The sequence below is a fragment of the Pseudopipra pipra genome, chromosome 10 (genome assembly GCF_036250125.1).
Source record: "Pseudopipra pipra isolate bDixPip1 chromosome 10, bDixPip1.hap1, whole genome shotgun sequence".
Lineage (NCBI taxonomy): Eukaryota > Metazoa > Chordata > Aves > Passeriformes > Pipridae > Pseudopipra > Pseudopipra pipra.
The window spans coordinates 22,401,158-22,427,822 of NC_087558.1; the positions used below are offsets into that span (position 1 = coordinate 22,401,158).

Consider the following 26,665-nt stretch of genomic DNA (forward strand, 5'->3'; position numbering starts at 1 on the left):
AAAGCATTGATGTAGGGCTGGAACTAGAGATCCATTGGAGAGGTGATCCAGGGGAGATCCTCATATCTAGAGATCCATTGGAGAGGTGATCCAGGGGGATCACCATATCAGCCATGTGTTTATTACAGACAGGGGAAGACTGATAGGAAAAGACATCCAGGGGGTGCCTAATGGCACTGTGCTGGCTGCTCCTAATTCTGATGGGAAAATTGGTTTCCCAGTGCTTAGTACTTGTAACAAAATCAGGTCTTGGACTGTAGGAGTTGGGCACATAATGAAGGACTTCCTGAAACTGAGAAAGCAAATCTTCTCTTAATTTGTCTGTGAAGCAGCACTTTGCCAAAGCTAATTGTGTTCCCAAGGGGTAGAAAATGTCCTTGTTGTGAAGGTAACTTTGGTCATACTTGAGGCAAGATGTTTGTGTGGGGGGGTGCTCTATTTCTAAGGGGAAATACTAAAGAGCAGGTTTTGATACTTTGCTGTTTATGGGGCAGAGTGACAACACAGACCAGCATGAGAAGAAATAACCTTGTCCTTGTGTGTGGTGTTGCTGAGTTGCAGAGTGTGTGATCAGTCATAATCCAGAGTCACACATGTCAAATGCACAGCAACAGCATCAAAGCAGGTGTGACATTCCCTAAATTTGCAGTGTTTCATAAAGCAGGAATTTTTAATGGACTATTTAAGCCATGCATTTTTATCCCTGTGGTGGGTTTAATTTTCTCTAATCCCTGGGAGCACAAGCAGTGTTTTCCTGCTCTGTGTGCCGTGCTGTTAAAAGGTGTTTGTTATTCCTTATCTTTTCAGGTTCAAAGTAAACAAGAGAAGAAGCCTGGAGCTCCCTCCCTAGCCCCCCTGAAGCCCTCAGTTGGCCCTTGCACTCTCCTGCCTGTGAATAAAGCCACCAGCAGTGCCCCCTTGTCCATAAACATTCCACGTTTCTACTTCCCTAAAGGACTTCCCAATGTCTGCACTAACCATGAGGAAATCATTGCCAGGGTTGAAGAGGCCTTTTCAGAGTTTGAAGATGAGAAGGCAAACGTCTGTGAAATGGGGAAAATTGCTAAGGTAACTACTGATGGGCTTGGAGGTCTTTTCCAGCCTTGATGGTTCTGTGGTTCTGTTCTCTAGGATTTTAATTTTTGGGAGAGAAAGAATGAAATGAAAGCAAATCATCTCACAGCTGTTTTAGGGAAAAAAGAACTATTATCCTTTTGTGCTGAAGTTTTTTGTTTAGAATATAGTAAACAAACTGAGCTCAGTTTGCTGCTTGTCACATTAGATGTATGTGTTCCTCCTTGCTTTGCTTTACAAAATGGTTTTCTCAGATTTTCAGCAAATACAAATGGCATTTTTTTCTTTTGTCCCTCCATAGTTCTGCTCAGAAGGTGGCAGAAACTTCTGTGCCTCTGTGGCTTCAGGTGGTACCAGCTGCCTTTTCTGGGGGCTTTTTGTAGCTGTCCCTCTGGGCTGGGCCTGAGCTGAGGGTGCTGCTGCAGTGCTGTGTGGGAAAGCACTTCCCAACCTCCACCTCCTTGGACACGGAGGAGGGAGATGCTCAGTGAGCCCTCAGCCCCTGAGATGTACACTCAGTGTCCATGACACAGGAGTCCCAGGCTGCTGAGGAGTTCTGGCTCCAGGGAACAGCCCCCAGCACTTGTGTGGGAGCTCAGTGCAGATGGTCCCTGCTATCTCCCTCCCTCTCTCCAGCCGTGATTTTCAGTGCTGCTGATCTAAAAGTAGCAGTTGTCAGACTCATCTTGTCTGTTCAGCCTGCCCTGAGTGCATCTCTGGCACTGTAAGTTGAGCAGTGGTTTTCTTCCCAAGAGTAGCACTTGTTTTCCAAGAAGGAGGGTTTTCCTGAAAGGAGGGACTAGGTTGGTTTTGTTTGTTTTTCGAGGAATCCAGGCACATTATTTGTAAACCTGCTCTGAAAATATAGATAGAAAACCTACTTTGATTGACCAAAAAAGGTTTGAAACTGGTTTAATGACAAGACAGGCAACTGTGTGGGGCCTGTCATGTTCAAAGCAGGAGGCTGGTGTAGAAGAGACCCCTGCCTTTCCTGGTCTCCACCTGGATGTGCTTCATGTCATTTAGCTGTTGTCAGGCTGCTTCTGTTCCATGGCATTATTGACAGTGGTACAACTTTGGGGCTCTGAAATAAATGCTTCAGAACCAGCTACACGCAGGAAACACAAAAATTAAATGTCCTAGTTCTCTCAGAGGAGCTGAATGCCTGTGGAAGCACAGTTGCCTGACACAGGGATGGCTAAATCCAAAAGCAGTTCTTGGGCTGATTGAGGTTCCCCAAGAAACGTGCAGGCCTGGACAGAAGCTGAGAATGGACTTGCAGGATAGTCCTGCTTCATAGAAGATGTGAAGAAGGCCTTGTGGGGAATGCAGAAATGATGTCTCAGCTGCTGCTTCAAAATACTCCTTCTTGCATTTGCTGTGATATCCTCCTTCCCTGTGCCTGGTCGGAGCCAGTTGCACTCCCTGCAAGGCCAGTGTTTTGTGGAAGTTCTGATGCCTGTCTGGAGTCAGGACAGTGGCTGGGAAGGTCTCTGTGGTGAAGAGGAGATGCCTGATGGCGTGAGCAGCTGTTTGGCACCATCCTCAAGCCTGCTTTGCTGAGGCCCTGGGGAGTCCAGAATGCCTGAGCTCTCACTGATGGCCATTCTGAGAGCAGCAGCCTCTGCAGAGCCCGGGTCAGAAGTGCTGTTCAGAGAGTCCTTTTGCTGGAATCAACCTCTTTCCATTTGTTCATTCCCATTTGTGTTACCCTGCTGAGATCCAGCAGTGTTGGGAAAAGAGGCTAGGCTGGGTGGCAGGCACTGCACTGAAAACCATGGGATGGGAATTACTTCACCTCCAGGCATTTAACCATTGATTGTCTCTCATTAGAACTGAGGTTCCCTGGCTGCCAGTGAGAAGTGAGCCCATAAGGGAATGGGTCAGGTAGGTCTGTGAGGGAGCTGCTGTGAGTGGCAGGAGGTGCCTGTCTCCCTCCATTGCACTTGGTAGGGAATTTTGTTAACAGCTCAGTCTAAGACAAAGTTTAAGACATTGATAGTCCCTGATCCTTTTCCCAACCGCTTAACAAAGCACCAAGTAGAAAGTTACTGGTGAATTCTCAACCCTGGCACACAGCAGATGGCACACAGCTCAGTCAGAAAGCCACTGCCACCTTATTTCCCTCATGTCAAGCCTGGATGGTGAGTTTGGTGTGTAAACAGGGAGGCTCCTCTTGGGACTGCTCTTGTATTCCTCTTTATCCCGGTGTTTCCTTACAGGTCTGTGGCTGCCCACTCTACTGGAAAGCACCTCTGTTCAGTGCATCAGGAGGAGAGAGGACAGGAGGGGTATCTGTGCACTCCTTTGTGTCCATGTGGAGAAAGTGAGTACAGCAATGCCAAATTCTCCTACTGGAAAAAGAGAGCAGCCTGCCACAGGAGTCTTTTTATTTTTTTTCCCTTACTTATTTTCTGCCAGAATTTTCAAATCATTGTCTCTTCTTTAAATGGCTGAAAATCTCCATCAGCTTCAGTTTTCTTCCCTGAAACTCTCTGAACACTTGTTTCCATGTGGCATCAACAGACTTGTAAGCAATTGTATAGATGATAAGTTATTTGGGTCTAGCTGGCATATAAAATATCCCAAAATGCTCCCCAGGAATAGGCCAGCTCTTCTGAGGTAGCTGATAGGTGTCAGTGGATTTTGGATGTGTTAATCATGGGCCTCATTGCTGCTACACTGGAGCACCAAGGGAGGACCATTTGGGAATTGGGAGAGGAGGTGGGTGACTGTGTTCCAGGACAGGAAGAAGGAATATAAAATAAAGCATCATCATACGAGTGGATACTCTGGGAGCTCTAATAGTTCCCACCTTCCTCAAGCATAAAAATCCGTGGGGTTTTACAATCCCTTGCACATCCCATTGCCAGGGCTGCCCTCGGAAATGAGAGCTCTGGATGTGCTGGGAGTGGAAGTGTGACATGGAACACACTTTCCCCCAGGGCAATTCAGGCTTTAGTCTGCTTTGTGAAACACCTGAACACCATCTCCATCTCCTCTCCAGAGAGAGTTCTAATTTTTTACTTAATGGTTCCTCTTCAGATTCTTGAAGTAGCCTTTAACCCTGAATTCCCAAAGGGAATCATATCATCATATTTCCTATGATGATGTTGTCAAAACAGCTTCTAGTTACCCTGGCAAAAGTGCAAAAATGTGAGGGGTGACTGTGATCACTGCGTTTGTCTTGACACAGACAATATATTTCCTTCCTTAGGTTCCTCCAATTACTCCTAATTAATCCCTCATGTATGATACCACATATTTTCACTCCTCTGATTTTCACATCCTTCAGATATTTGCAGACTGTGGTCATGTCCCTCTTCTGTATCCTTTTAGCCACCCCTTTTCCAAGCCAAGCTTTCTATGCTTTTCTCACTTGAATTGCTCATGTTAGGAAAACCTTTTTCCCCCTCCTCTTCCCTTTGCCATTTACAAAATCTTTACTGGAAACATGCAAGGCAGAAGAAATGTAATGTTCCTGGTACAGCTGGGCTGAGCTCTGTGAGCACAGGTGTAGCTCTAAAACAGGTATCTTCTGTTGCTGAAGCCTGTTTTCAAGCACCTTAGTAGGTGACCTGGCTTTCAAAATGCTCCATGCTCACTGATCTCCTCAAGTCTATAGTAATTGCTGAATAGAAAATACTCCTGAGTGTCAGATCATTTAGTTTGTGGCTAAAACATGGCCTTGGGATTCTTCTTTGTGTGCCAGATTTTTTTAAGCTAAAACATTAGCATAAAACATTAACTAAAACATTTTTCTGCAGCTGATTTAGAATGTATCTGTCAGTTGACAGTTACCATGATATGAATGTGCAGCCAAAGGATTGCTAAATCTAATCTTTCTTTGCTTATTTAAAAAAAAGCCTTTTTTTTTTTTTTTGTAAAGACTGCTTTTCATAGAGTAAGGAGGCCAGAATTAGCAGGAAACAAGTTCCAGTGACTTCTCTGTAGTTCAGTGTTGTGTTTGTACACTTTCAGGAGAGGGAGGTGGTGATTAATCACAGTAAATAACTAACAGTGCATTTGTACTTTCACGGTTCTTAAAAAAAACAGGGTGATTTTCTGAGTAATTTATTGTTTCCCTTATACCGTGTGAACAACTAAGTGTTTGATATATCCAGTATTTGGTAAATGTCATGGAGTTGCTCTTTTCACGAGTTTTTCTGTTTGGAGTGAATTAAGTAACTGTGATACCTTTGACCAGCAGTATTTTGCATTAGAAGAAAGCAGAGCCAAGAATTGATGTGTCAGATGCAAACTGTCAACCTAAGGAATGAGTTTGCAGGCTTCTCTGAATCCTGGGGGAAGCTAATGCTTCCCTTGTGCTGCTCTCCATCACTGCAGAGCACAGCAGCCACATGGGCCCAACTAACAAGGGACGTGCTTTGTCCTTCTCAGAAGTGATTTTTGTGGGTGAATATTCAGTTGCTGTGGTTTGGCAATGCCCTCAAATATTGAGCTCTAGGAAAGGGTTGCACTGGGGAGGGTGTCTCAGGGCATCCCAGGGGGTTGGTGCTGTTGACTCCACTGAGAGCAGTGAGTGGACAGCATTTGGAAAAGTCAGGTTACTCACTGAGTAGCTGCAGAATCAAAGCAAGAACAGCCCCCAGTAAGAAACCTGGTTTGCCACAGCAGTGTTAAAACATGGAAAAAACCTCCTCTGGGTACCTTGGTGCTGCTGAAAGGTGTTGGAGGGCGTGCTGGTAGTGAGAGGTGAGCTCCTGCCTGACTTGGGGTGGGGGTACTGCCTCAGGGGAGTGCTGGGGCACCTCCTGCTCCACCTGTGCTGAGGGGCAGGGCCTTGGGGTGACTCCTCACCTCTCCCACAGAGTCCTGCGGAACTGCCACGATGATGCTTCCAGGTTCACATCCCTCCTGGCCAAGCCTGGCTGTGACTACCTACAGCAGGAGGACTTCATCCCACTGCTCCAGGTACGGGGAAGGGGTGGGGACACAGCCACCTTCATTTTGCAGCTTCTTTATTTTCATGCCCTTAAATGTTTACCAAGGGCAAGCAGACCTTTGGTTTGAACAGCACCTGAGTGGGGTTTATTTTGGAGTGAAAAAGAAATAAGCATTTCAAGTGGGCTGTTTTGCTTAAATGCCACCCAACTGTAAATCTTGCTAAAGGATTGTCAAAGCCTTGTGTGGTTTCTTGTGTCTTGTCAGGATTCATGTTTATCAGTGCCTGGTAACCAGGCTGAAATCTGCCCCACTTGGGTATTGGGGAAAATGCATGGTGCTGTTGATGCTCAAGCACAACATAAATGCATATTAGAAAAGTTGTAAAAGTTGCTTGGCAAGACAGTTATAATTGAATTTGTCTAGCAAGGCTACCAGATACAGTATAATGTAGAAATCTTGGCAAAATTCCCGCACTTCCAAGTGTTCTATATATGCCTCTCAACTTGCTGGTGCACAAGTCTCACTGCTTATTTTTTCTCTAATATTCAGGCTTAATCTGTGCATCCTGATTTAATTTCTTTTTTTTTTCTTTTCACTCACGTGACATTTTTAACAGCATCATTTTTTAATTATTTATGGCTATTTAGGCAGACTCTGGGTAGCTTTAAGGCTTCTTTATAGTTTCTCTATAAATCAGGTCCATCTCCTGCTCTGATCCTCTGTTGCTACTTTTTCCAGTCTTTTTCACATATCCCTACATTTCTCCCCCATATTGCCCTCGAGGCAAAACCTCTGTGGAGATGCTGCTTTGGGGAAAGGTTGTGTGTCTGCATTGGATGTTTCTGTCTCTCAGACAGAAGTGGGGGTGTGGTGGGTAAATTTTGTCACGTCCCTCTTCATCTTTTCCCCACTGGGCACACGCTGCCTTTCCTGGCTGGTTGCAGCTCTGCCTCTCAGCTCCTGCTGCAATCCAAGGCGTGTCCAGTCCTGTTTGTCAGTCAGGCAAGTGCAGTGACACCATCTTACCCCATCCCATCAGCCCAAAATCTGGTCACGTCACACCCCTGAGGGCACCGTGGCAGAGCAAAACCTGCAACACTCTTGGGGGTAGAGGAGTCAGACACGTGGGAATTACACAGACATTGGTTCATGCAGGGCCTGAACTGATCCAGTCAGGATCTGAGCAGTTTCTCCGGTATCTGCTCGTGCAGATTTGGCACCATGGGCCAGTGGTTCACTTGCCTTGAGAAAGAGGCATCTCCACAGGTACTTCAAGTAAATTTTGGAAAAGCATTACTATCTGTGAGCATTCTGAGGCTCACAGAGCTTTCATTGTTGTGAAGGACATAAAATGTGATTTTCTCAAGGAATGTGCATTTCTGAGACCTGGCTCTAACAAATGTTGGTATCTTCAATGAATGGAGATAAAAAGAGGTCTTGGAGAGGAGATGGTTGCATGGTCAACTAACTGATTTTTGTCTCATCAATGAAAATGAGTTTTCATCTACTCACTAACTCTCTTCCTTTGTTTTTCTGTCCTTAAGTAAATCAAAATGGCCCAACAGGTGCGTATTGCTCAGAAAATGTATTACACTTGTAATTCTAGAAGGTTCACTTATAGATTAAAAAATGTCATTTCACTTTTATTGTTAATGCTGCAAATACAGTTTCAAGAGTAAGCAAAAGTACTGGTTTGTGAAACCCAGTAACTTCTCAACATTATAAGGAGAAGAAAACCTATTTCATTTGGCTTCCTTCTATCTTGCAGGATGTGGTGGAAACTCACCCTGGCCTGACGTTCCTGAAGGATGCCCCGGAGTTCCATTCCCGGTACATCACCACGGTAGGCTGCCTGCCTGGATCCCCTGGGATCACTGTGCCAACCCTCCCTTTGGGACCTCTCACTGTTCCTATCAGCAAACCCTTCAGTTATTTAAAAAAAAATAGGCGTTTTTAATGGCAGTGAGGTATTTTAGGAACTGCTTCCAGAGGAAGAACCAACCTGCCTGTGTGTACAAGGGGTTATTGAAAAGGTTAATAATGATTCTTTCTGGTCTTAAGCAAATCTATAAAAACATCTTTTTTGTCCTGATGAAGAGAAAGGAGGTTCTTTGGTCTCTGGGAGTTACTAAGTCACCCTGAGTTGTGCTGGGCTGCTGAGCCATGGAAGGCTGCCTGTAGGAAGGTTTCTGTCACTTGGGCATGGAGAACCTGGGATTGTTCCTGCTACAAAGCATCCATTGCACACAGGGATCTGCCATCCAGCTCTCCTCTTGCCAGAAGGCCTGCCTGGGCTTTCTGTGCCTCCCAGCTCTTGTGCCTGGGGTTGTTTCTGGGGTTTGTTCTGTAGCTTTGTTCCAAGGCTGCAGTCAGCACTTAGGCTGAGTAAGTTTGGACTCTTTTTGAGCTTGTCTCATGTCGGGCATGAATCTGGAGAAAAGGTATAAATGTGAGGATGTTTTATGTGTGCAGCAGTAACAAATTCAGAGAATGACAGACCTGGTGGGAGCTGCAGCCCAGCAGGGCTCAGGGCTGAAGGTTTCTCCTGTTTGTTTGCCAGGGCCTGCCTGGGACCAGCTGCACCACACAGGCAGCTGGGAGGTCACTGGCACACACAGGCTTGGGCCTTTCCTGTCAGGAGCAGATGGCAGAAAGACACTTTCCCTGGGCAAACCCTGAACTGTCACACTAATGTTTTATGGAGGTGTGTAAAGGGAACCAACTGTGAATGTTTTAGATGCACTTGAACGTGACAGTGAACACCAGTGTGTGATGAACATGCTCCCCATGGAGCAGGGTACACAAAGCACAGTGACTGTCCAGCACAGGCAGAGCAGTGGCCAGGAAATTATGGAGGCACAGGAGTGGGTGAGTGTGCAAAGTGCCTGTGGCACATGTACTCTGGTATTTGGTGTTCAAGGTGCACAGAGGGGTGAGAGCTGAAAGGTTTGAGGTCACACTGGTGTTGGTTTCTGACTGCAGTATCAGCAGCTCGGGATGCCACGTGTGATTCTCCTGGTGCTGCCTGTTGGGTGCTGACAAAGGCAGCTCTGTGCTCTGCCTTCACGGGTTCCTCTTAAGTCACACACTCTTTCTATATTTTTCAGGCAAGAAACAAATGTCTTTGTAGGGTAATCTGCCACATGATTACCCTCACTGCACTTTCTGGATCTCATGGGTTGTGGTCTGAGAGACCAGCTGTGTGAAGCTGAGGTTCCACTTCAACAAAACTGAAGTGCAGGCTCCTACTAAAAGGCACCACCTTTTTCTTCCTCTCTCCTTCTGCACAACTTCTCTGGTGCCCGGGTACCACCTCTGTCCCCACCATAAAGCAGTCACAGAACCAGACCCCCATGAGTACATGGAGCTCCTCTGTGCTCCCTGAGCCTGCCCGTGTCCCCACAGTGCTCTCCTGCTGCAGTCAGAGCCTTTAGCACTGAGTGTTTGCACTCCTGGGACAGAAGTGCAGCCAGGGCAGGTGGTGCTTGTGGCTGAGGCCTGGGCTGTGCAGCAGCAAACCTGACCAAGGTGAGCTGTCCTTCAGCCTCCTCATGCTTGGAGTGTCTGTGCCGACAGCCAGGCCCTCCCTGGCTGGAGCAGGGTCAGGAGAGGCAGGGCAGGCTGGCAGGGCAGGCTGTGCCCTCCTGCAGTGGCAGCACTTGGCCCTCTGCAGCAGTGGGAGTTCATATTTCTCACCTCTCCTTTCACAGACAGTCTGGCACTTCTCTCTTTAATGTTACAAAATCCAGTATTTCCACCAGGAGGTAATGAAGGAGACAGCTTTGCCCTTGGATTTTGAGACTACTTGGATCATTTTGATTGCTTCAAGGTAGAGTGCCTTATACTTACCTACAGTGACAGAATGCTGTGTTTGCTGCCAGTGCAAGAATTACAGTTTATTTTTGTTACAGGTGAGGCCTGTAAGGAGACATGACTTTGTGTTCATGGATACAACATCACTTGTTGAAATCACCTGGAGAGTGAGCTCACAGTCAGAATGGGTAAGATGTGTATGCACCTTTCAATTCTCACTGCCACCTCAGCACCTTGTAAAGGTGCCTTTTGGATGCCCCAGGCTGGAATTTTATCTGTATCATATCTGTGAGCCATTGTGTTACTAAATTAGTTGTGTTTGTTTCCACAGAGACCAACTCCTGAGGCTGGTGAAGATGGTGCAGAATAACATGTGGCATTTGTTTTAAAGCTTTAAAGTGTGACTTCTACCAGAACATTCAGCCCAGGCTCAGAGCTAGCACTGCATGTTGGACAGCTGTCAGCTTAAAGCAGCCTAAAACACAATGCTTGTGGAAAAGTGCTTCAGCTTGTGCAGTGGGACCATGGGAATGTGTAAGGGGAGGATGGAGGGGGTAATAAAGCTTTGTGGAGTTCTCCAGAAGAGGTGTTGCTTGTGTTCTTCTATGGGAAGAGTGGGGAAAGGACTGGAACTCATCTGTCAGTGGTTTGGGTCCTGGAGGTCGATTACATGAGGATAATGGGCAAATAGAAAGGGGCTCCTCCTTGCAAAGGCTTATCAGGAGTTGGACTTGATGATCCTGGTGGTCCCTTCCCACTCAAGATATTCCAGGAGTCTATGATTATGTACTGAATTCAAAATAAACAATCTTCCATGTCGGGAAAAACAGAGCCAGTTATGGCTTTCAGTAAGACAAAAGTGACAAACGTGTCTTAAATACTGCAAATCATGTCAGGCTGGGTGATTATGGTCTGGGGTGTTTCCCAAATGCTTTTTTTTTTTTGGCAGCTTAGTTTTCACAACCTGGAAAAAAATACAGAACTATTGAGATTTTTATTCTGATATATATACTGTGTACTACTATCCATTGCAACTGCACCATTATTTAAATAATAAAGCCTGCACTGAGTGACTGGACATGGTAAAAGAGATGAAAATGGATCCCATTTTACCTGTGAGTGCCTTATTTTTACCTCAGTGAGGAGGGAGCAGATGGAACATCTTTGTCGACGTGGTCTGATACATGAGCAGTTTCTTATGTGTCTCAGATGGGAATAGTTTGTTGTCCTTTATTACCCTGCAGGCAGAGGAGAAGAATCCCTGGTGTGGGGTGGGATTGCTGGTTGTGAGTCCCTGGAATGGTGTGAACACCCTGTATCTGTAAGAGCCAGTACAGAGTTGTCAGGTGTGATAACGGGTTATGGACGAGGTGAGACCCACTCCAGTCTCTGAGCTCTTGTGCAACTGGGAAGCAAAAGCCAAACAAAGTCCAAAAATAGACTCCAGAATGGCAGTGGCTGCCAGAGGCATTAAAGGAACAAACACAGAGCTTTTTCATTGCGCTTAAGACCAGAAAGGATCATTGTGATTACCTAGTGTGACCTCAGACACAGGCCAGAGAACAGTGCTCAGTGATTGCTGCAGTTGGGATAGATCTGTTCTGTGTTTGGTTTTAATTGATCTGACACCCAACTTTAGAAGGACATCCACCTTCAAGGCCTGGAGTGATGAAGAGCCTTCAGTGTTACCAGTGGGTGTCATGTTCAGCTGAGTCTGTTAATTCTCTCTCTTCAGGATACGTTTTCAATCCTCGAATCGTTCTTGTTGCTCTCAAAATTGTGTGCCATCTGCATTTACTGTCTCACTGATCTGTGTATCCCAAAGCAGGCTGTGCAGAGCAATGTCATACTTGGTTCCAGATCTGTTCTGGACTAAGAGGCAGCACTTGTGTGACTGAGCCCAAGCACGGCCCTTCAGTGGTGGCTGCCCACTTGAAACTAGTTCTAGCTAAGAGACAAACCCACCTCCTTTCATTCGTTAGCTGGATTAATCCCTGTAATGTCCATATTGTTGTGTAAAGTTAATTTTTGTGTTGGAATAGGATGCACTGAAGTTTACCAGAATTTTAGGATAATGTGTCAATATTTCACAGACATCAAAGGTTTGTATTGGGTTTGGTCAACAAGAATTATCTTCCCTAGATTTCAGTGCTGAGCCGTGTTAGTTCTGTTTCTCATTTCTCATGCTGGGATGTTTATTTGTTGTTGTTTGCCCTGTAGGTTTATTCTTGCCTGTGCTTCCCTACTTTGTGATGATCCTTGACAGGGTGACAAGGAGCAGATTAGGAAGGGCTCAGCTTTTTGAGGTGCTTGGGAGTGTGCTCAGTCTCATACCCTGAGCTGTTTCCTTTGGTCCCTCAGGGCTCTGTGCATCCCCCGTGGTTTTCACTCCCTTTCACCAGAGGGAGATCAGGAAAGGAGACAAATGAGGTTCACAGCTCCCCTGGATAAATGCAGACAGATAATCCCTGTTGCTCACTTTCAGGGAGCCCCTGGAACATGAGACATTGTTACAGGCACAATAGCTCAGACATCAGCTGTGCCTTTCATTTACACTCCTGCTTCCTCTGCAGGAATCAGAAGTCCTGGCATTTTCTTTTCCTAGTACCTGAACCTAGAACCCTGTTTCATTTGAGATCCATGCAAACTGCAGCCCCTAAAATCTGCCGAGCTCGGTTTGAAAGTGATCCATCAGCACTCTGAACACGTTCCTGCCGTAAATAATTCATCTGCATGCCCAAAGAGGTGAATTAAGAGAGCAGTGAAAGTGTGTGCAGAGTGGAAACAGGCAATACTGTTTCAAAAGCAAATGTTACTTTTAGGCCATGTAGTGAATTAAGACAAACAAGATCACCAAGCAGTTTGCAAAAAGAAGTGTCCTTAGGCTGAGTGAATAAACAAAGTTAGTGTTTAAATTCCCAGAGGGGGGTGTTTCAGGAGCTGATTTCAAGAGCACTGCTCATGTGTTGCAGGTTATACAGAGAATATTCTACACCGTGAACCGCTCCTGGTCTGGGAAGATCACTCTGACAGAGCTGAGGAAAAGCAACTTCTTGCAAGTATGTTGGTTTCTGTGTGAAGGAGATCCAGGATGCACTGTCCATGATCCCGTGGCTGTGGGGAGGGAGCTGGGCCTGGAGCAGGACAGGCTGAGTGCTCTATGCTGGGAGAGCACTGGGGCTGGTGGAGGAGCGGGGTCAGAGCTGAGCTGAGAGCAGCAGGGGCTGCAGTGGCCAAGGGGGCACTGGGAGAAGGTCAGGGGGACCAGCACCAGGTCTGGAGCTGCATGAGCAGCCTCTGTGGTCTGGCCAGGCAGGAAGGGCAGCAGGGCACAGCCGGGCACCCTGTGCAGTGGCTCCCAGGCAGCCAGCAGGAGCTGCTGCAGTGCCAGGGGCAGGACAGCCCATCTCCTGCCTCCCAGCCCTCTGACAGCTGGTCCTCACCCCAGGAGCTGATCCCCCAGGAGAACAAATGGAGCTGAGGTCTTGTTCCAGTCCCTGCTGTGCCCTTATGGCAGCATTTGGATCTCTGTCCTCTGCATGTTTAATCCGAAAGAGGACCAGCTTAAAACTGTCTAAGGCTGCTCGTGTCCAGCCCAGCCTAAAGAGCCAGAAAGTCTTCAGGCTGGAGGGTGAAGGACTTGGCTAAACCAGTGAGAATCTCTTGGGCAGAAAGGCTGTGTGGAGGTTGGCTCTCAGAACTCTGTTCACCCAGCTTCCTCCAGCCTGCAGCACTTCAGCTGCAGAGCTGCCTCTTCTCTGGGCTTAACTTCCCACTTCGTTTGTGCTCTTTCAGACCCTTGCTCTCTTGGAAGAAGAGGATGACATAAATCAGATCACAGACTATTTCTCCTATGAGCACTTCTATGTGATTTACTGTAAATTCTGGGAGCTGGACACTGACCATGATCTTTACATCAGCCAGAAGGACCTGGCTCGGTACAGTGATCAAGGTATGGTGCCTGCAGGCTGTGCTGGGACCAGGGGCACTGCTGGAAGTACAGTGTTCTCACTCAAGAGTAAAGCCTGCCTTTGATTTGGTCAGTTCTATACCTCAAAAAAAGCTTAAATGGAGCCACCCATCTCTTAAGTAAATGCTGATTTAGAGAGTGAGCTGCAGGGGCTCAGACACAGAGAACTGCAGTACACACTATTTTGTGCATGAGTAGCTTCAGATGGAGCTTCTGTTCACATGTGGGCCACTGCCAGAAGCTAAAATAATGCCCTGAAACATTATTATTTGCTGAGGGTTTTGCAGGAACTTGGAAGTAGGGACAAAAAGGACAAACCCATGTGGACTTCCAAGATTGCTGAAGTGCAATGAGAGAAATTCCAGAGTCCAGTGAAGCTTGGGGAAGTTCAGGAGAACATCTCCTGAGTTCAGTGTGGAACCTCCTTTCCACAAGCTGAGCAGGTGCTGTGAGTTTTCAAGGGTTCAAGGACCATGGATAAATTAATGGAATACAAATGCACAAAGGGCTAAGAAGCCCCTGTGTTCCAAGTGCAGGTGTTTGTGGAAGGCCATGGGGGCTCTGGGTGAGTGTGGCAGTCCCAGGGTCAGGAGTGGTGATCATAGGGCTGGGCAGGGTGAGGATGGAGAGGTGACAGGGGACACTTGGTCCCTGCTGGGAGGCTGGAGTGTGGAGGGGAGGGTTTGTTGCACAGGAGGTTTGGGGGTTACCACAGCCTGTGCTCTGCTGAGAAGTGTTTTGTGGCATTTGGTGTGTTATTTTGTCTTGGTAACTGAACTTCTACTGCAGTACACACTGAAATAGTCTCCTGCTACCAATAGGGTTGCTTATGTGACAAATCCTTCTTCAGCAGAGCAGAAGTAACTGCCCATGTCCAAGGATCCAGATAAAAGTTGCCATTTTCGTGGGACAGTGTGGTGTTTGGGAGGATACAGAGGCAGACCCACTGGGAGAATCGTCCTTGGTTTTTATAAAATGCTGCTGAACAGAGAGAGGTCAGACAGGCAGTACAGGCAGTGCATTCTGTTGGCAATGGGAAATGGCTTTGTGTAGATTCAGCATAAACAACTGATTGCAGTTATTCCTCTGACCTGTGGCTTCATCTTCTCCGTGTTTTCTCTGTTCCCAGCTTTATCCAACAGGATAATTGAGCGAATATTCAGTGGCGCTGTGGTGAGGTGAGGGGGACTGGGATGGGAAGGGAATTCCTGCTTGGGGAAGGGAATTCCTGTGAGGCTGCTTAGACATGCAAGTTACTCTCAGAAACCCCCACTGATCAGAATGGTTTCCAACAGGGTGCTACAGCTGGAGCTGCCTGAAAATGGAGAGAGACTTCTGGGTATCTTAAGAAAACAAATTACAAAATCCTGTGGGATGGGATGGTGGACATAGCTGGGTGATATTGCACAGGGATAGCTGGAGAGCAATGCTGGAAAGTCTCTGGAAGGTGAAAGAGCCCAGCCCTTGCAGTGGGAGGGGATGTGGTAGATGAGCCTCAGCTCTGCAGTGACAGCAAACGCTGTGCCTGGTGCTGGAGGTGCAGGGGGTACAGGCTGAATGGGTGGTGATGCCCCATTTTCTCTCACTGATGATTTGGGACTTTTGAAAAATATGTTTGCTGACACTGTGAGTATTTAGGAGCCTGGTGGGTTTTAACACTGTTTTCCTGCTGTGTGTTCCAGAGGCACTGAGGTTCAGAAGGAAGGCAGGATGAGTTATGCGGATTTTGTGTGGCTTCTGATTTCGGAGGAGGACAAAAGGAGTGCTACAAGGTCTGACTGGTTTCTGTGTCTGGTGAAAGTACTGAGATGAGCACAGAAGATCCAGAAACTTCTGTGACCTACCACTCTCTCCAAGAGACGGCAGCTTGGGTTCCATTAGGAGGAAAGCAACTTATGGTCAACTCTTGATCAGATCATTTGCCTTTCTTGAAGAGAAATTGTGTAGAGGCAGAGTTTTCTTGTAATGTTAAATGTCTTGGTAGTCATCAGTGCCTTTGGTTCCCCTGTGCCATGAAGGACTAGTTCTGGGGTGGAACCCCTGAGGAGCTGGCAGAGGTGAGGCACGTTCCCTTCACACGTGTACCGAGCGTGCAGGAAGGGTTTGTGGGGAACCTTCACTGTGTCCCTTTGTAAAACCTGCCCATGGCCTGGTTTGTAGAGCCAGGGGGAGACTGCTGTCCAGAGCTCATCCAGGTCTGTGTGTGATTACTGGGACAAGGAGTCTTCTGCATAAGAATGAGAAGAATTCATAATGTAGGGTTGGAGCACCCAGAGGTGGGGACATGCAGGGTGGGCTGCCTGGGAGCACTGCCCTCTGTCTAAAGGAGCAGAGCAAAGCACACCGTGCCTGCCTTGTCCCTCACCAGGGTCCCCCAGTGCCCTGGGTTCAGACTTGGCTGGATTTGGCCAATTCTTAATGCTGGGCTGGGCAGGGACACTCTGACCTGCGTGAGCCCCTCGGGCTCAGCACAGTGGGCACTGTTACAGCTGCCAGGTGAAACAGGTCGTGAGCAGGGCTGTGCTCACAAACCACCTGGGAGACCACCAGGATGTGCTTTGGGTGTTGGCCTGTGCCCTGGCCCTTCCCAAAGGATATTTTCATCCCTGGGTTTGTGCCAGCTTTTGGGCAGAGGAGCCTTAGGGGATGGGAGAAGGGGAATGTGCACTGCTGCAATCTGGATGGATTTGTAGTGCAGTGCTGAGCTCTCCCTGTCCTTGTTCCTTTGCCAGCATTGAGTACTGGTTCAGGTGCATGGACCTGGATGGGGATGGAGTGCTGTCCATGTATGAGCTGGAGTATTTCTACGAGGAGCAGTGTGAGCGCATGGAGGTGATGGGCATAGAGCCCCTGCCCTTCCAGGACCTGCTGTGCCAGATGCTGGACCTTGTTAAGCCAGAGAGGGAAGGTAAGTCCTGTTTGATCAGAGTTCTCCTCCTCTCTGGTCAGTGGTGAACTGGGAAGGAGATGTCCCTGTGTGACCAGTCTGTAGGTACAGCCCTGTGCTGGAGTGCCAGAGCTGCAGCCACTGCACAGTCACTGCACAGGGCTGGCTGTGCCATCAGGAGGCTTGAAAGACTAAAACAAGAGACACTGTGAATTAACTTGCTGGAACTGGAGCAACATGTCTTTTGTGTTCCAGCTGTGGGATGTGCTGACAGTCTAAATTATGAAACTGGACTTTCTTTCACATTCTTTCCCATCTCACATGAATGTCAGAGACCTCCATATGTATGTGAGATTTAAGCCTAAGAAACACACCCATTTACTGAATAATGTTAAAATCCTTGACTGAGTTGGGAAGAAATTTTGTAATACTGAAGCTTGCTGATGTTAAAGTTAAAACTGAGACTGACAAGGTCCAGTCTCCCACTAAGTAAGAACTCAGAAGCACAATCATGTGAGTTCTTTTTCTGTAGGAAGAGTAACCCTGCGAGACCTGAAGAGGTGCAGAATGGCTCATGTGTTCTTCAACACCTTCTTCAACTTAGAGAAATACCTGGACAATGAACAAAGGGATCCCTTTGCAGTGCAAAAGGTATAAATCACCTTTATTCCTAAATACAAGCTTTCTCAAACCCATCCTTTTAGTGCTCCTGGATGTAGGGGAAGTCCAACTGAATATAAGAACAATTTTTTCACAAGTAGACCAGTCAAACACTGGGACAGGTTGCCCTGAGGGGTTGTGCAGCTTCTGTTCTTGGAGCTTTTCAAGATGTGATGGACAAAGCCTTGAGCCCCTCGATCTGTCCTCACAGCAAGTCCTGGTTTGAGCAGAGCTGGGACTGGAGCCCTCCTGGGTCCCTCCCCACACGAGTTCTGCTGCTGTTCCATGATGTGGTTGCCATCCCTGCCCCTCTGGCACCAGCACTGGCAGTGAGTGTAGTGTGAGGGTGAAGGGAGAACGCCCAGAGCCTACTGAGCTGCCCTGAGTCAGAGGCTGAGAGGGGGCTCAGCCCACAGGGAAGGTTTGGATGTTGCAGATTTTGCCTGCTTCTCAGCCTGGCTGCTCTGTCCTTCATCATCCTCTCTTCCCAAGCAAAGAAAATACAGGAGGAGGGTGTAGCTTTGGGATTTGGCAGCTGCTGCTCCCCATGAACTGTGGGATGTTCAAAGACTTGAGTTTTGTCAGCTGTTGGTGTGAAGGCCCTCACTTGTGGCTCCCCCTGCACAGCCAGGGAAGCCAGATGTGACTGCAGCTTATTGAGTATCTCCCAGAAGCCTCTTATCTGCTCAAAGTACAGTGGAGGGGATGCCAAAACCAACTCTGGTTCCCTCACAGCTGTTCCCACATAATCTCCAAGAGAAACTTTGTGGTTCCATGATTCAAGGCTCAAATATATCCCAAGCCAGAACCACCCTGTTTGTTTGTTTGTTTGTTTGTTTAAACTGGATCATCATAAGAGCAGTCAAGTAGGGCTGGGGAATAACCATCTTACAGTAATTGGCAGAGGGCCAAATGTTTATAGGGATGTTATCCTGTAATCTTCTCTCGAACTTGCCCAAACTTAGCAAACAGTGAGGAGTCCCTCTAAAGTTCAGTTACAATTAACACTTAATGAAAAGATTTTACCCCCCAGGTTCTTCAGCCACTTCCAAAGTGCACAGACACGGGGCGTGCTGAGCCAGGGCAAAGCAAGTGTGTGGTTATTGCCCTGCTGAGATGAAGCAGATACAGTTTGTTGGCAGCTCAGGTCTTAGAACTTACAGACTGCAAGATGTATTTTTTCATAGCCCTTTATGTGCTGATGTTCAAATACTCCGAGGTAATTGCGGGTCTCTCAGTTAAGGCCATTTTCGAGTGGCTGTTTCTATCCAGTTGCTTTCTGTTGCTGGAATTGCTGTTGTGCCTGTGTGTGAGAGCTGCAGGGAGGTGTGACAGTCCCTGGCTGTGACAGTCCCTGGCTGTGTGATCTCTGCAGGACGTGGACAGTGACGGCCCCGAGCCCTCGGACTGGGACAGGTACGCGGCCGAGGAGTACGAGATCCTGGTGGCCGAGGAGTCCGGGACCGAGCCGCTGCAGGAGGGGTGAGCACGGCCTGGCACTGCCCAGGGACACTGCACCCCCAGCTGGGGGCTGGGAGGAGCATGTGGGTGCCACTTTCAGCAGAGGGAATGGATTAGTGGACTAAAAAGTGGATTTGAATCAGCTCCGCACACCCAAGAAGAGAGCTGGGAGAAAGGACAAAGCCTTTTTCCCTTGGCAACCATACAAAAAAAATCTATCCAGTGACTTTTGCTGGTGTTGACCATGTCACACTGTCACAGATGAGAAGCTGTAGCTCTGATACATTTATTACACCTCCCAGAGACTTTCTTTGGTCAAATAATTTTACTTTCTGCCAAACTTTATGCCTGTTAGTCCGTGCTCTCCATAAGCTGTATTTCAACGTTTTCATTCATTGACTAAGTTTGTTGAGACTTTTTCTCTAATACATTTGTTTTCTGCAATACCTATACCCAGGTTTCTGCCTTTGTAAAATTCTGGACAGACACACCAGCTATCTTTAGTCAGTGAATTTAGGCAGAGCAGTTGCTCCAGAATCTCTCTGTGTGCAAGGGCTTCCTGCAGATATGTGGAGACTCAGTATAATCACCTTTTTGATTTGTGTCTGGGTTGGTATCTTGAGAATATTTCTTTAGAAGTCTCCAGGTTTATATAACAAACGTGCAAGGAGTGCTTCCCCCATGTTAATCTTGCACGATTCAGGATTGCATCCCTTGAACAGCACTTGCAGAGCCATGAGAGCACTGAGAAGATTGCATCATTGTCAAAACTTCCCCCCCTGGGAATTGCTTGGGATAACAGTAGCACCTACTAATTAGCCACAGAGATTTGCAGAGCCATTGAGAGCTGTTTCCCTCCCTGCCTGTGATGTGCATCCAAACAGCAATGGGCTGTTCCCTCATCCCCTCTGAGCTGCCTTTCTGTGGCCTTCACAATGGCAGATGAGGGAAGGCAGGATGGACATGGAATTGCTGCATTCCCTGCAGCTGCTCTGCAACACCTGTGTCCTCAGCACAGAGAGGGAACAGGAGGCTGCCATTAAAGCTGTGCAGGACTCCCCAGACTCCCCAGAGCCAGAGGAAAAGCGGCAGGTGATGTCAGATGTGTGGAGTTTGTCTGAGGCAGCTCTGTGTCTTCCTGTAAAGAGCATGGCAGAACCTTGCTGCTTGCTTTTAAGAGCCCCTGAAAAGCTCTGTAGTCATGGCAGCAGGATTAGATCTCATTTGTGGAGCATAGCAACAGACCACGCAGGGAAAAAGGAAGGGGAAAGGAAAAACAAAGAGCTGGATGCCCAGACAAATTTGCCAGACACAGCCATTGAGTTTTCACACATCCATTATTGGTGCTGTCCTTTGAGGGTGACAGAAACAGGGAGCGGGGACAAAACCAAGACAATTCATGAGCTCTCTGAGGGAATGGAAGATTTTTGGCTAAGTTGGTCTTTGTCTTATTAATACATTTGAAAACAACCATCATTCAGCACCTGCAGATGATTTGGTGATTGTGTCCCAGGCTGTGGGATGCCAGGTGTGATTAGCCAGGCTGGGGCAGCAGTGGGCATGGCTTTGTTCACTGTGACAGCCTCAGCCAGCTGATGGACATGGAAACCACAGCTGCCCTCATGGAAAGAGATCTTTCTCCATAGGGTGGGAAATATCAGCTGCTGACAGGAAAACATCCCCTTCCTCTGAGCAACAAGGAGCCAGGGCAAAAGGCAGAGCATCCCAGAGGTGGAGAGGGGGACAGAGGCACAGGATCAGATGTACAGAGGCACAGGATCTGGTGCTGGTTTAGGCAGCCCAGCCCATTCTCCCTGTCTCCCTCAAGTCACCTGATGGCTCAGCTGCTCATTTCCCTGAACCCTGCAGAGTTAAGGCGGGAAAGGGGGATGAAGGACATCTCTGAACCACCCAGAGCCAAAATGTGTGTTTGCCAGAAGGAAGGACAAAGAATTCCCTGGGGTAATTTGCCTCCTCTGAACAAGCTAGAGCTGAATCTTGAGGAATGGGTGTTTAACTGCACGAGCCCATATTTGTTTTTATGGGACTGTAGAGTTCTGAAACTGGCCTGGAAGGACAGGAGGTGACTGTCTTTAGTACTGATCCTGTGGAAAAGCATCCCATGGATGCCTCTTGGCCATAAAGGTGGAAGGCATTTATTCCAAGATGGGAAAGGCAGGCACTGTTGAGCCTTAAGGAGCAAAACAGTGCAGTGGAAAAGGAACTCACCTGGGAAAGAGCAATGGGAAGCCCCTTTTGAAGCAGATATGAGAAGGTTTAGTCCAGGAGCAAAAAGCACATGGAAAACAATTTATAATGGAGCTCCAAGTGCTGGTGAATGTGTGAATCTGTGGAAGAGGCCACGTTCCACGTGCAGGAGAAGGAGGAACAAAGCTACCAGAAGTCAGTAAAGCTGAAGGAAAAGGAGGTGCAAAAGGAACAACAGTATTCACATGGAAGTACAGAGTTTTCCTCAGCTGCATCATAAACCAAGGAGTGATTAGAGAAGCTGAGGCACCTCCAAACATTCCCAGTCCATTCCTGGGTGGGGGAAGCAGGGCTTGCCCACAGGGACCAGTGAAGCAAAAAGTGGGCAAATTGCATATTTTCTGGCAAGCTGGCTTGCATGGTCAGAACAGTCACTGGTAGGACCCAGAGCATTGTTTCCCTTCTCCCACTTATGCAGGAATCCAGAAGGTGGCAGAATTACTAAGCAGGTGCTTCCCTTTGGGAAGAGTGGATGAAAATGTTGTCCAGGAAGGTCTCTCTGCTGTGTCCCCTCACCACACAGGGATCATCCACCTTCAGCACAGCATCCTCCCCCAGCAGGACACACTGACAGGCTCCAGGGTTGGGGTAGTGAAGGCAGAAACACCACAGGAAGTGGTAGAAAATTCCTCCTTGGCACATCCATGCTGGGGTATTAAAGGAGTTCATCTTTTGCAGCCCAGAGCTGCACTGGAGCTGTTCCTGTGCTGGCCATTGAACACCTGCTCCAGCAATTCCTTGGTGAGCAGTGTTGCTTTCAGAACATAAGGAAGAATTTTGTTTTCTGGGGAGCGCTGAGAAACTAACCTGGAGTGTGCTGAGACTGAAACATCCAAAAACATCCTGTGCAGGACACAGGACCCAAGAGCCTGAGCTGGGAGTTCACAGCAAATCTCCTCAGGCAATGAATGCAAGTCCTGGATATCAAACCTCAGCCTGAGTGAGAGAGGGACACCCAGTGTGGCTGGGTTGTGCTGTGCTGTCAGAACACACCTGAGCCAGAAGATGCTCTGCACACCAGGTGTTTCTGGGCAGGCCAAGCCTCCTCTGGGGCCTGACTTTATTTCTGCCCTGAACTGTTAAGGCTCTGGGAGCTACTGACAATTGTTACTGAAACTGGATTCAAATTTTCTCCTGCTGAACACCAGTGAAAATTGGTTCTGGAAGTTCCAAAGGAGGATGGATGGAAGCACAGAGCCCTGGCAGCTCTGAGAGGGACTGCCCACACTGTTCTCAGTGCCTTAGGAACACCCTCCTCGAGCTTCACCTCTTGCATGCTCCTGTCTGTTAGCCACTGAAATAACTTACCTGACATCCAAAACACAGCTTTTAAAGACAGACCTTTTGTCTTTGCAGATCATGTGAAGAAGACTATGATACAGATGAAGTCTTATCTCCCCCTGAAACTGGAGACAAGTCAGACAAGCTAGTTCTCTCAGATCTCTCAGCATAGAGAAGTGGAAGACACTTAACCAATCTCTTTCAAACTGGAGAGCATTCAGTCCCAAGGCACTTGGGGGTTTTCTTAAGTCCAGCATTGGAACAATGTGCTTTATTTGTACACTGTAACTTGAGAACCCTTTTTCTCTCCCTGTGTAACTGCAATAAGGTAATTTCTATAAAAAGGCTTTTTACAATGTGCTCTCGTGCACACTCATTGCCAATGGTGATGGCACCTTGTTTCATTTCTAGATGAATTCTGTTGTGTCCCCAGATGTGCAATAAATGCCAGCATCTAATGGCTGCCTGTGCCAGCTGCATGCAGCACTGACAGTCAGTTCAGCTCTGTGCCATCCCCTCCCCTTGACTTTACACCAGGAGTGACAAAGAGCTGCCAAATGAACTCCAATTTACATCTAGAAATCTTTTAAAACACAAGTCACAGTCAAGTCCTTTTTGCTCTTCATGTCTTGGAAATGAAGGCAACATGAAGGGAGAGTGAAGTCCCTCTGTGATTTGAACCACGAGCTCCTCCACGTGGTACTGGACACATTTCCCTGGTGCCCCAGTGTGGACAGTTCAAGCCCTCCACGATGGCACATTTCTCTGAGAACTGGAGATACAGTTCACATTTCTACTGGGCATAAGATGATCTGCCTCTGTCCAGTGTTTTGTCTTTGTAGAATTCTGCTTTGTACAGGTGGGGTTTAGTGTATTTACAAAAGAAAAGGACATCTGCTGCTGAGCTGGTGTGTTAAACTGCTGTGCCTGCGGTGCCCCAGTCCCGTCCATTCCCTGTTCTCCTCCTCCCCAGAGCCTTCTGTGACCTGGAGCCTTCTCCCAGAGCCTCAGCTGAGACACTGAAGAGAGAAACCAACCCAACCTTTTAACTAGTAAAGGAATTAGTCTGTGTCATTGCCAAAAATTTATTTTCTCCCCGTGAATTAAGCCCCAGAGTCAGAGAGGAAATGCTGTAACTAATGAGTTCTTGCTTTAAGTGCGAAAAAATTAAACTGACTTCCCCCCAGAATCCCAACTGGTGTCTCTGCTGACAGCACCCACTGCTGGAGCTGGGCCTCCCAGCCAACTAGTGCCTGTCTGTGGTTCCCAGGGGGTTACAACATCCTCTTACCAGTTCCAGGGATGCACAAACAGATCTGGGCCTTGCCTTCCCAGCTGGCAGATTTTATTGTAACTGTCAGAGTTGGGCCCCCCCAGTGTTTGGTTGGGGTGTGTGCACTGTGTGTCCTGTTCCCTCCCTGGAGAGCATCCAGCTGTGCCTCCTGTGTGCATCCCTGCAGGATTCCTGTGTGCATCCCTGCCAGGATTTCTGTGTGCATCCCTACCAGGATCCCTGTGTGCATCCCTGCCAGGATTCCTGTGTGCATCCCTACCAGGATTCCTGTGTGCATCCCTTCAGGATTCCTGTGTGCATCCCTACCAGGATTCCTGTGTGCATCCCTACCAGGATTTCTGTGTGCATCCCTACCAGGATTCCTGTGTGCATCCCTACCAGGATTCCTGTGTGCATCCCTGCCAGGATTCCCAGGATCCCCTCTCCCAGCAGGCCCTTCCAGGTAGCAGAGCCCCTGTGTGTGTCCCCACAGACACTGGCACAAGGGAGCACTGATCCCTGTGATACCTCCAGGAGTTAACCACCAAATCAGTCATGGGCTGATCACTCCAGTGTGGCCTCAGCTTGTCCAGGAGCCTTTGGAGCCCAGCACCTGCCTCCCAGTGTCCAGTGGGATGTGGTGATGCCTCGCTGGGGTCAGGAGCTCCCTCAAGATCCAAATCTGAACAAGAGCCAGTTTTCAGTTGTACTGGGCTCAGAGATCTGTTCCTTTTTCCTGACCAAAGCTGCTGTTTTATCCAGGGGCACACATACCCCCCAGGATCCTGGGCTTGGGATGTAGAAACTTTCGGATGCCCAGGTTGTTGGCAAAGGCCCTGCAGGGTGACTTGCATTCCATAATGCCAGCTGTGAGCAGGGAGCACTGACCAGAGCAGGAGCAGCCTCTGGGAATGCAGCAAACACACAGGGGGTTTGAATCCATCTCCATCACTGGAACCTGCAGGGGAAAACCCTCCCTGGGGCTCGTTCCACAAAGGCCCAAATGCAGCAGAACCTGGGGAACGACCACAGGATGGAAGTCCCACAACTGTTGGTTGTACCCAGCTCCATCCACCTTTTACTGGGAAGAACCTGGAGCAGGAATTCAGCCCTTCCCTGACTCCCAGGCCCCAGAGGGGCCTTTCAGTTGGATAACCTTTTAGATCTCTCCAAAGACAAAGATTCCTCAAAGCACAAGAAGAACCTGACCCTGTTCTAGGCCCAAGTGGAACCCCCTGGTCCTGCAGCATCACCAGCTTTGAGCTCCAGCAGCACTGGGGTGTTCCAGCCTCAGTCACCCACCACTTCAGGCTCTTCCTCCTTCTGCAGAGGGGCTTAAACTCCACCCATCCATCTTCCCAGGCTCCCATCTCCCACCATCCCAGCCTGGACTGGTGCCTTTCTTTGGAGAACTCAGTGCCTGGAGCCTGGTAAAACTCCCCAATTGCCTTCCCAAGCTTTGGCTTCAATAAGTGGACCCAGGAGGTTGTAGCTGCTCTGCTGAGCCCTTTGGCCCCCAAAGCCCCTCTCTTCTACAGACAGAGCTTCACTGCTGCTACAGCAAAGCAGAGTGAATCCAAACCCAATTCCTGCTCCCTGGTAGGTCAACACAAGCTAATCCAGGAAAAAAACAATTTGCAGCAAATGTTTTGCATTATATATTAGAACAAGTTACAGAAGTCACTCTTTTTGTGGTGGCAGTGCAAAACCTGCAGGAATTTAAGTTATTTACTCCAGGAGTAGGAATCCATTCCCTGTCACCAATGTACTTGAAAATGTAACTCAGCAGGCACAGATGCTTTAGGAAAGAAGGTCTCCTGCACCCTGTTTGGGACTCATCCCTGTCCACAGCTCCTCTGGATGGAGGATTAAACTCTGCAGGATTTAGGTGAGGTAGATTTGGGAGCTCCCATCCTACTTCTGAGCTTTTCTTTCTGGGATAAAGACAAGGATGCTTGTGCCCACAGCAGCCTCAGGGCTCAGCCAGCTCCTGGAGCCAAGCAACCAAGGAATCCCTGCCCTGAGGGCTTGGAGGAGCCCCCCTGGCTCTGAGTCTGCCTCCTGTCAGTGCCACTTGAGATGCTGCAGCCTTTTAAAGCCAGATCCTGCCTTTTTCCTTGCAAACCCGGCTCACACTGAGCTCTGTTTTGAGCTGGACCCCTTTTTCCTTAGGAGTGGTCAGAAAAGTGAGTAAATTCAGATTTGCTCGATAAAAATCCCTTTGTGCTTGTTTGTTCTCTCTGCTCTGCTGCTGTCCAGCAAAATTCCGTCCCCTGTCCTTACAAACCCCCCTGCTTTGGACTCTGTGTCCCCCGTGTGGTGTCTGTGCAGTGCTGAGATCACAGTGTTGCTGCTGCCTTGTTGCTTCCTTCCTCCCACCCCTCAGCGGCACTTGCTGCATCCCAGCTCCGGGAGCAAAGCCCGGGCACTGCCCCAGCTCCCCCCTGCCTGGGAGTGGCACAGCCAGGGACAGCAAAGGGATTCCAAAGCCTTCCTGCGCTCCTGAAGGAAGGGTTTAAGGGAGCTCCCTCGAGATGCTCTAACAAGGCCAGTAGGCCTTAAGTTTCTGAAACAAAATAAGCCTGAAAAGGCTAAAAAACGGCTCATGGAAGTGTGGTTTTAACAGTCTGGATCTGGAGTTTCTAGATCAGGGCTATGCAAAAAACCTTGAACCTCAGTGACCAGCACGAGCTACTGTAAGGAAAACATGAACAGAGCTTCCCCTTCTGTGCTCCTCTCCTGGCTGTGTCACTGGGGCAGGGGCTTGGAAACTGAGCATTTCATAATAATAATGGTTCTCATACTTTGTAAAAGTAGTTTTGGAGACATTTTGTGCTGGCATGGTTTGATCTTTGTATTTTTACTTCGTAATTTCTTCTTTTTTTTTTGGCAAATAAAGGATTTCTGAGTTTTAAAAGGAAAACCTGTCCATAGTGGTGGGGCAGAGTGTGACTGTTCACTCCACCTCCAGCTGCTGTCCCAAAATCACCTTCCCTGCTCTGGTGAGTTCACATCAGCACATCTGCCAAAGTCAGCAAAGCCAGAATTCCAGGCTTTCTTCTCACAAACA

The 26,665-nt window shown here is 48.2% G+C and overlaps 1 protein-coding gene across 5 annotated transcripts in view; it reads left to right on the top strand.

Annotated features, from left to right (window-relative positions):
* Window positions 1-26,518, top strand: part of PPP2R3A (protein phosphatase 2 regulatory subunit B''alpha) — a 55,014-nt gene extending 28,496 nt beyond the window's left edge. For 4 of the 5 annotated variants that reach the window (XM_064666690.1, XM_064666689.1, XM_064666691.1 and 1 more), the window contains 12 exons: window positions 808-1,068; window positions 3,297-3,400; window positions 5,907-6,009; window positions 7,751-7,825; window positions 12,768-12,854; window positions 13,591-13,747; window positions 14,895-14,943; window positions 15,448-15,537; window positions 16,498-16,673; window positions 17,185-17,303; window positions 18,688-18,794; window positions 22,398-26,518. In XM_064666690.1, the coding sequence (XP_064522760.1) occupies window positions 808-1,068; window positions 3,297-3,400; window positions 5,907-6,009; window positions 7,751-7,825; window positions 12,768-12,854; window positions 13,591-13,747; window positions 14,895-14,943; window positions 15,448-15,537; window positions 16,498-16,673; window positions 17,185-17,303; window positions 18,688-18,794; window positions 22,398-22,494 (1,425 nt within the window). In that variant the 3' untranslated portion in view covers window positions 22,495-26,518. The remainder of the gene's footprint in view (window positions 1-807; window positions 1,069-3,296; window positions 3,401-5,906; window positions 6,010-7,750; window positions 7,826-12,767; window positions 12,855-13,590; window positions 13,748-14,894; window positions 14,944-15,447; window positions 15,538-16,497; window positions 16,674-17,184; window positions 17,304-18,687; window positions 18,795-22,397) is intronic. The other variant, XR_010433187.1, reaches the window with a different exon arrangement.
* Window positions 26,519-26,665: the final 147 nt, after the last annotated feature.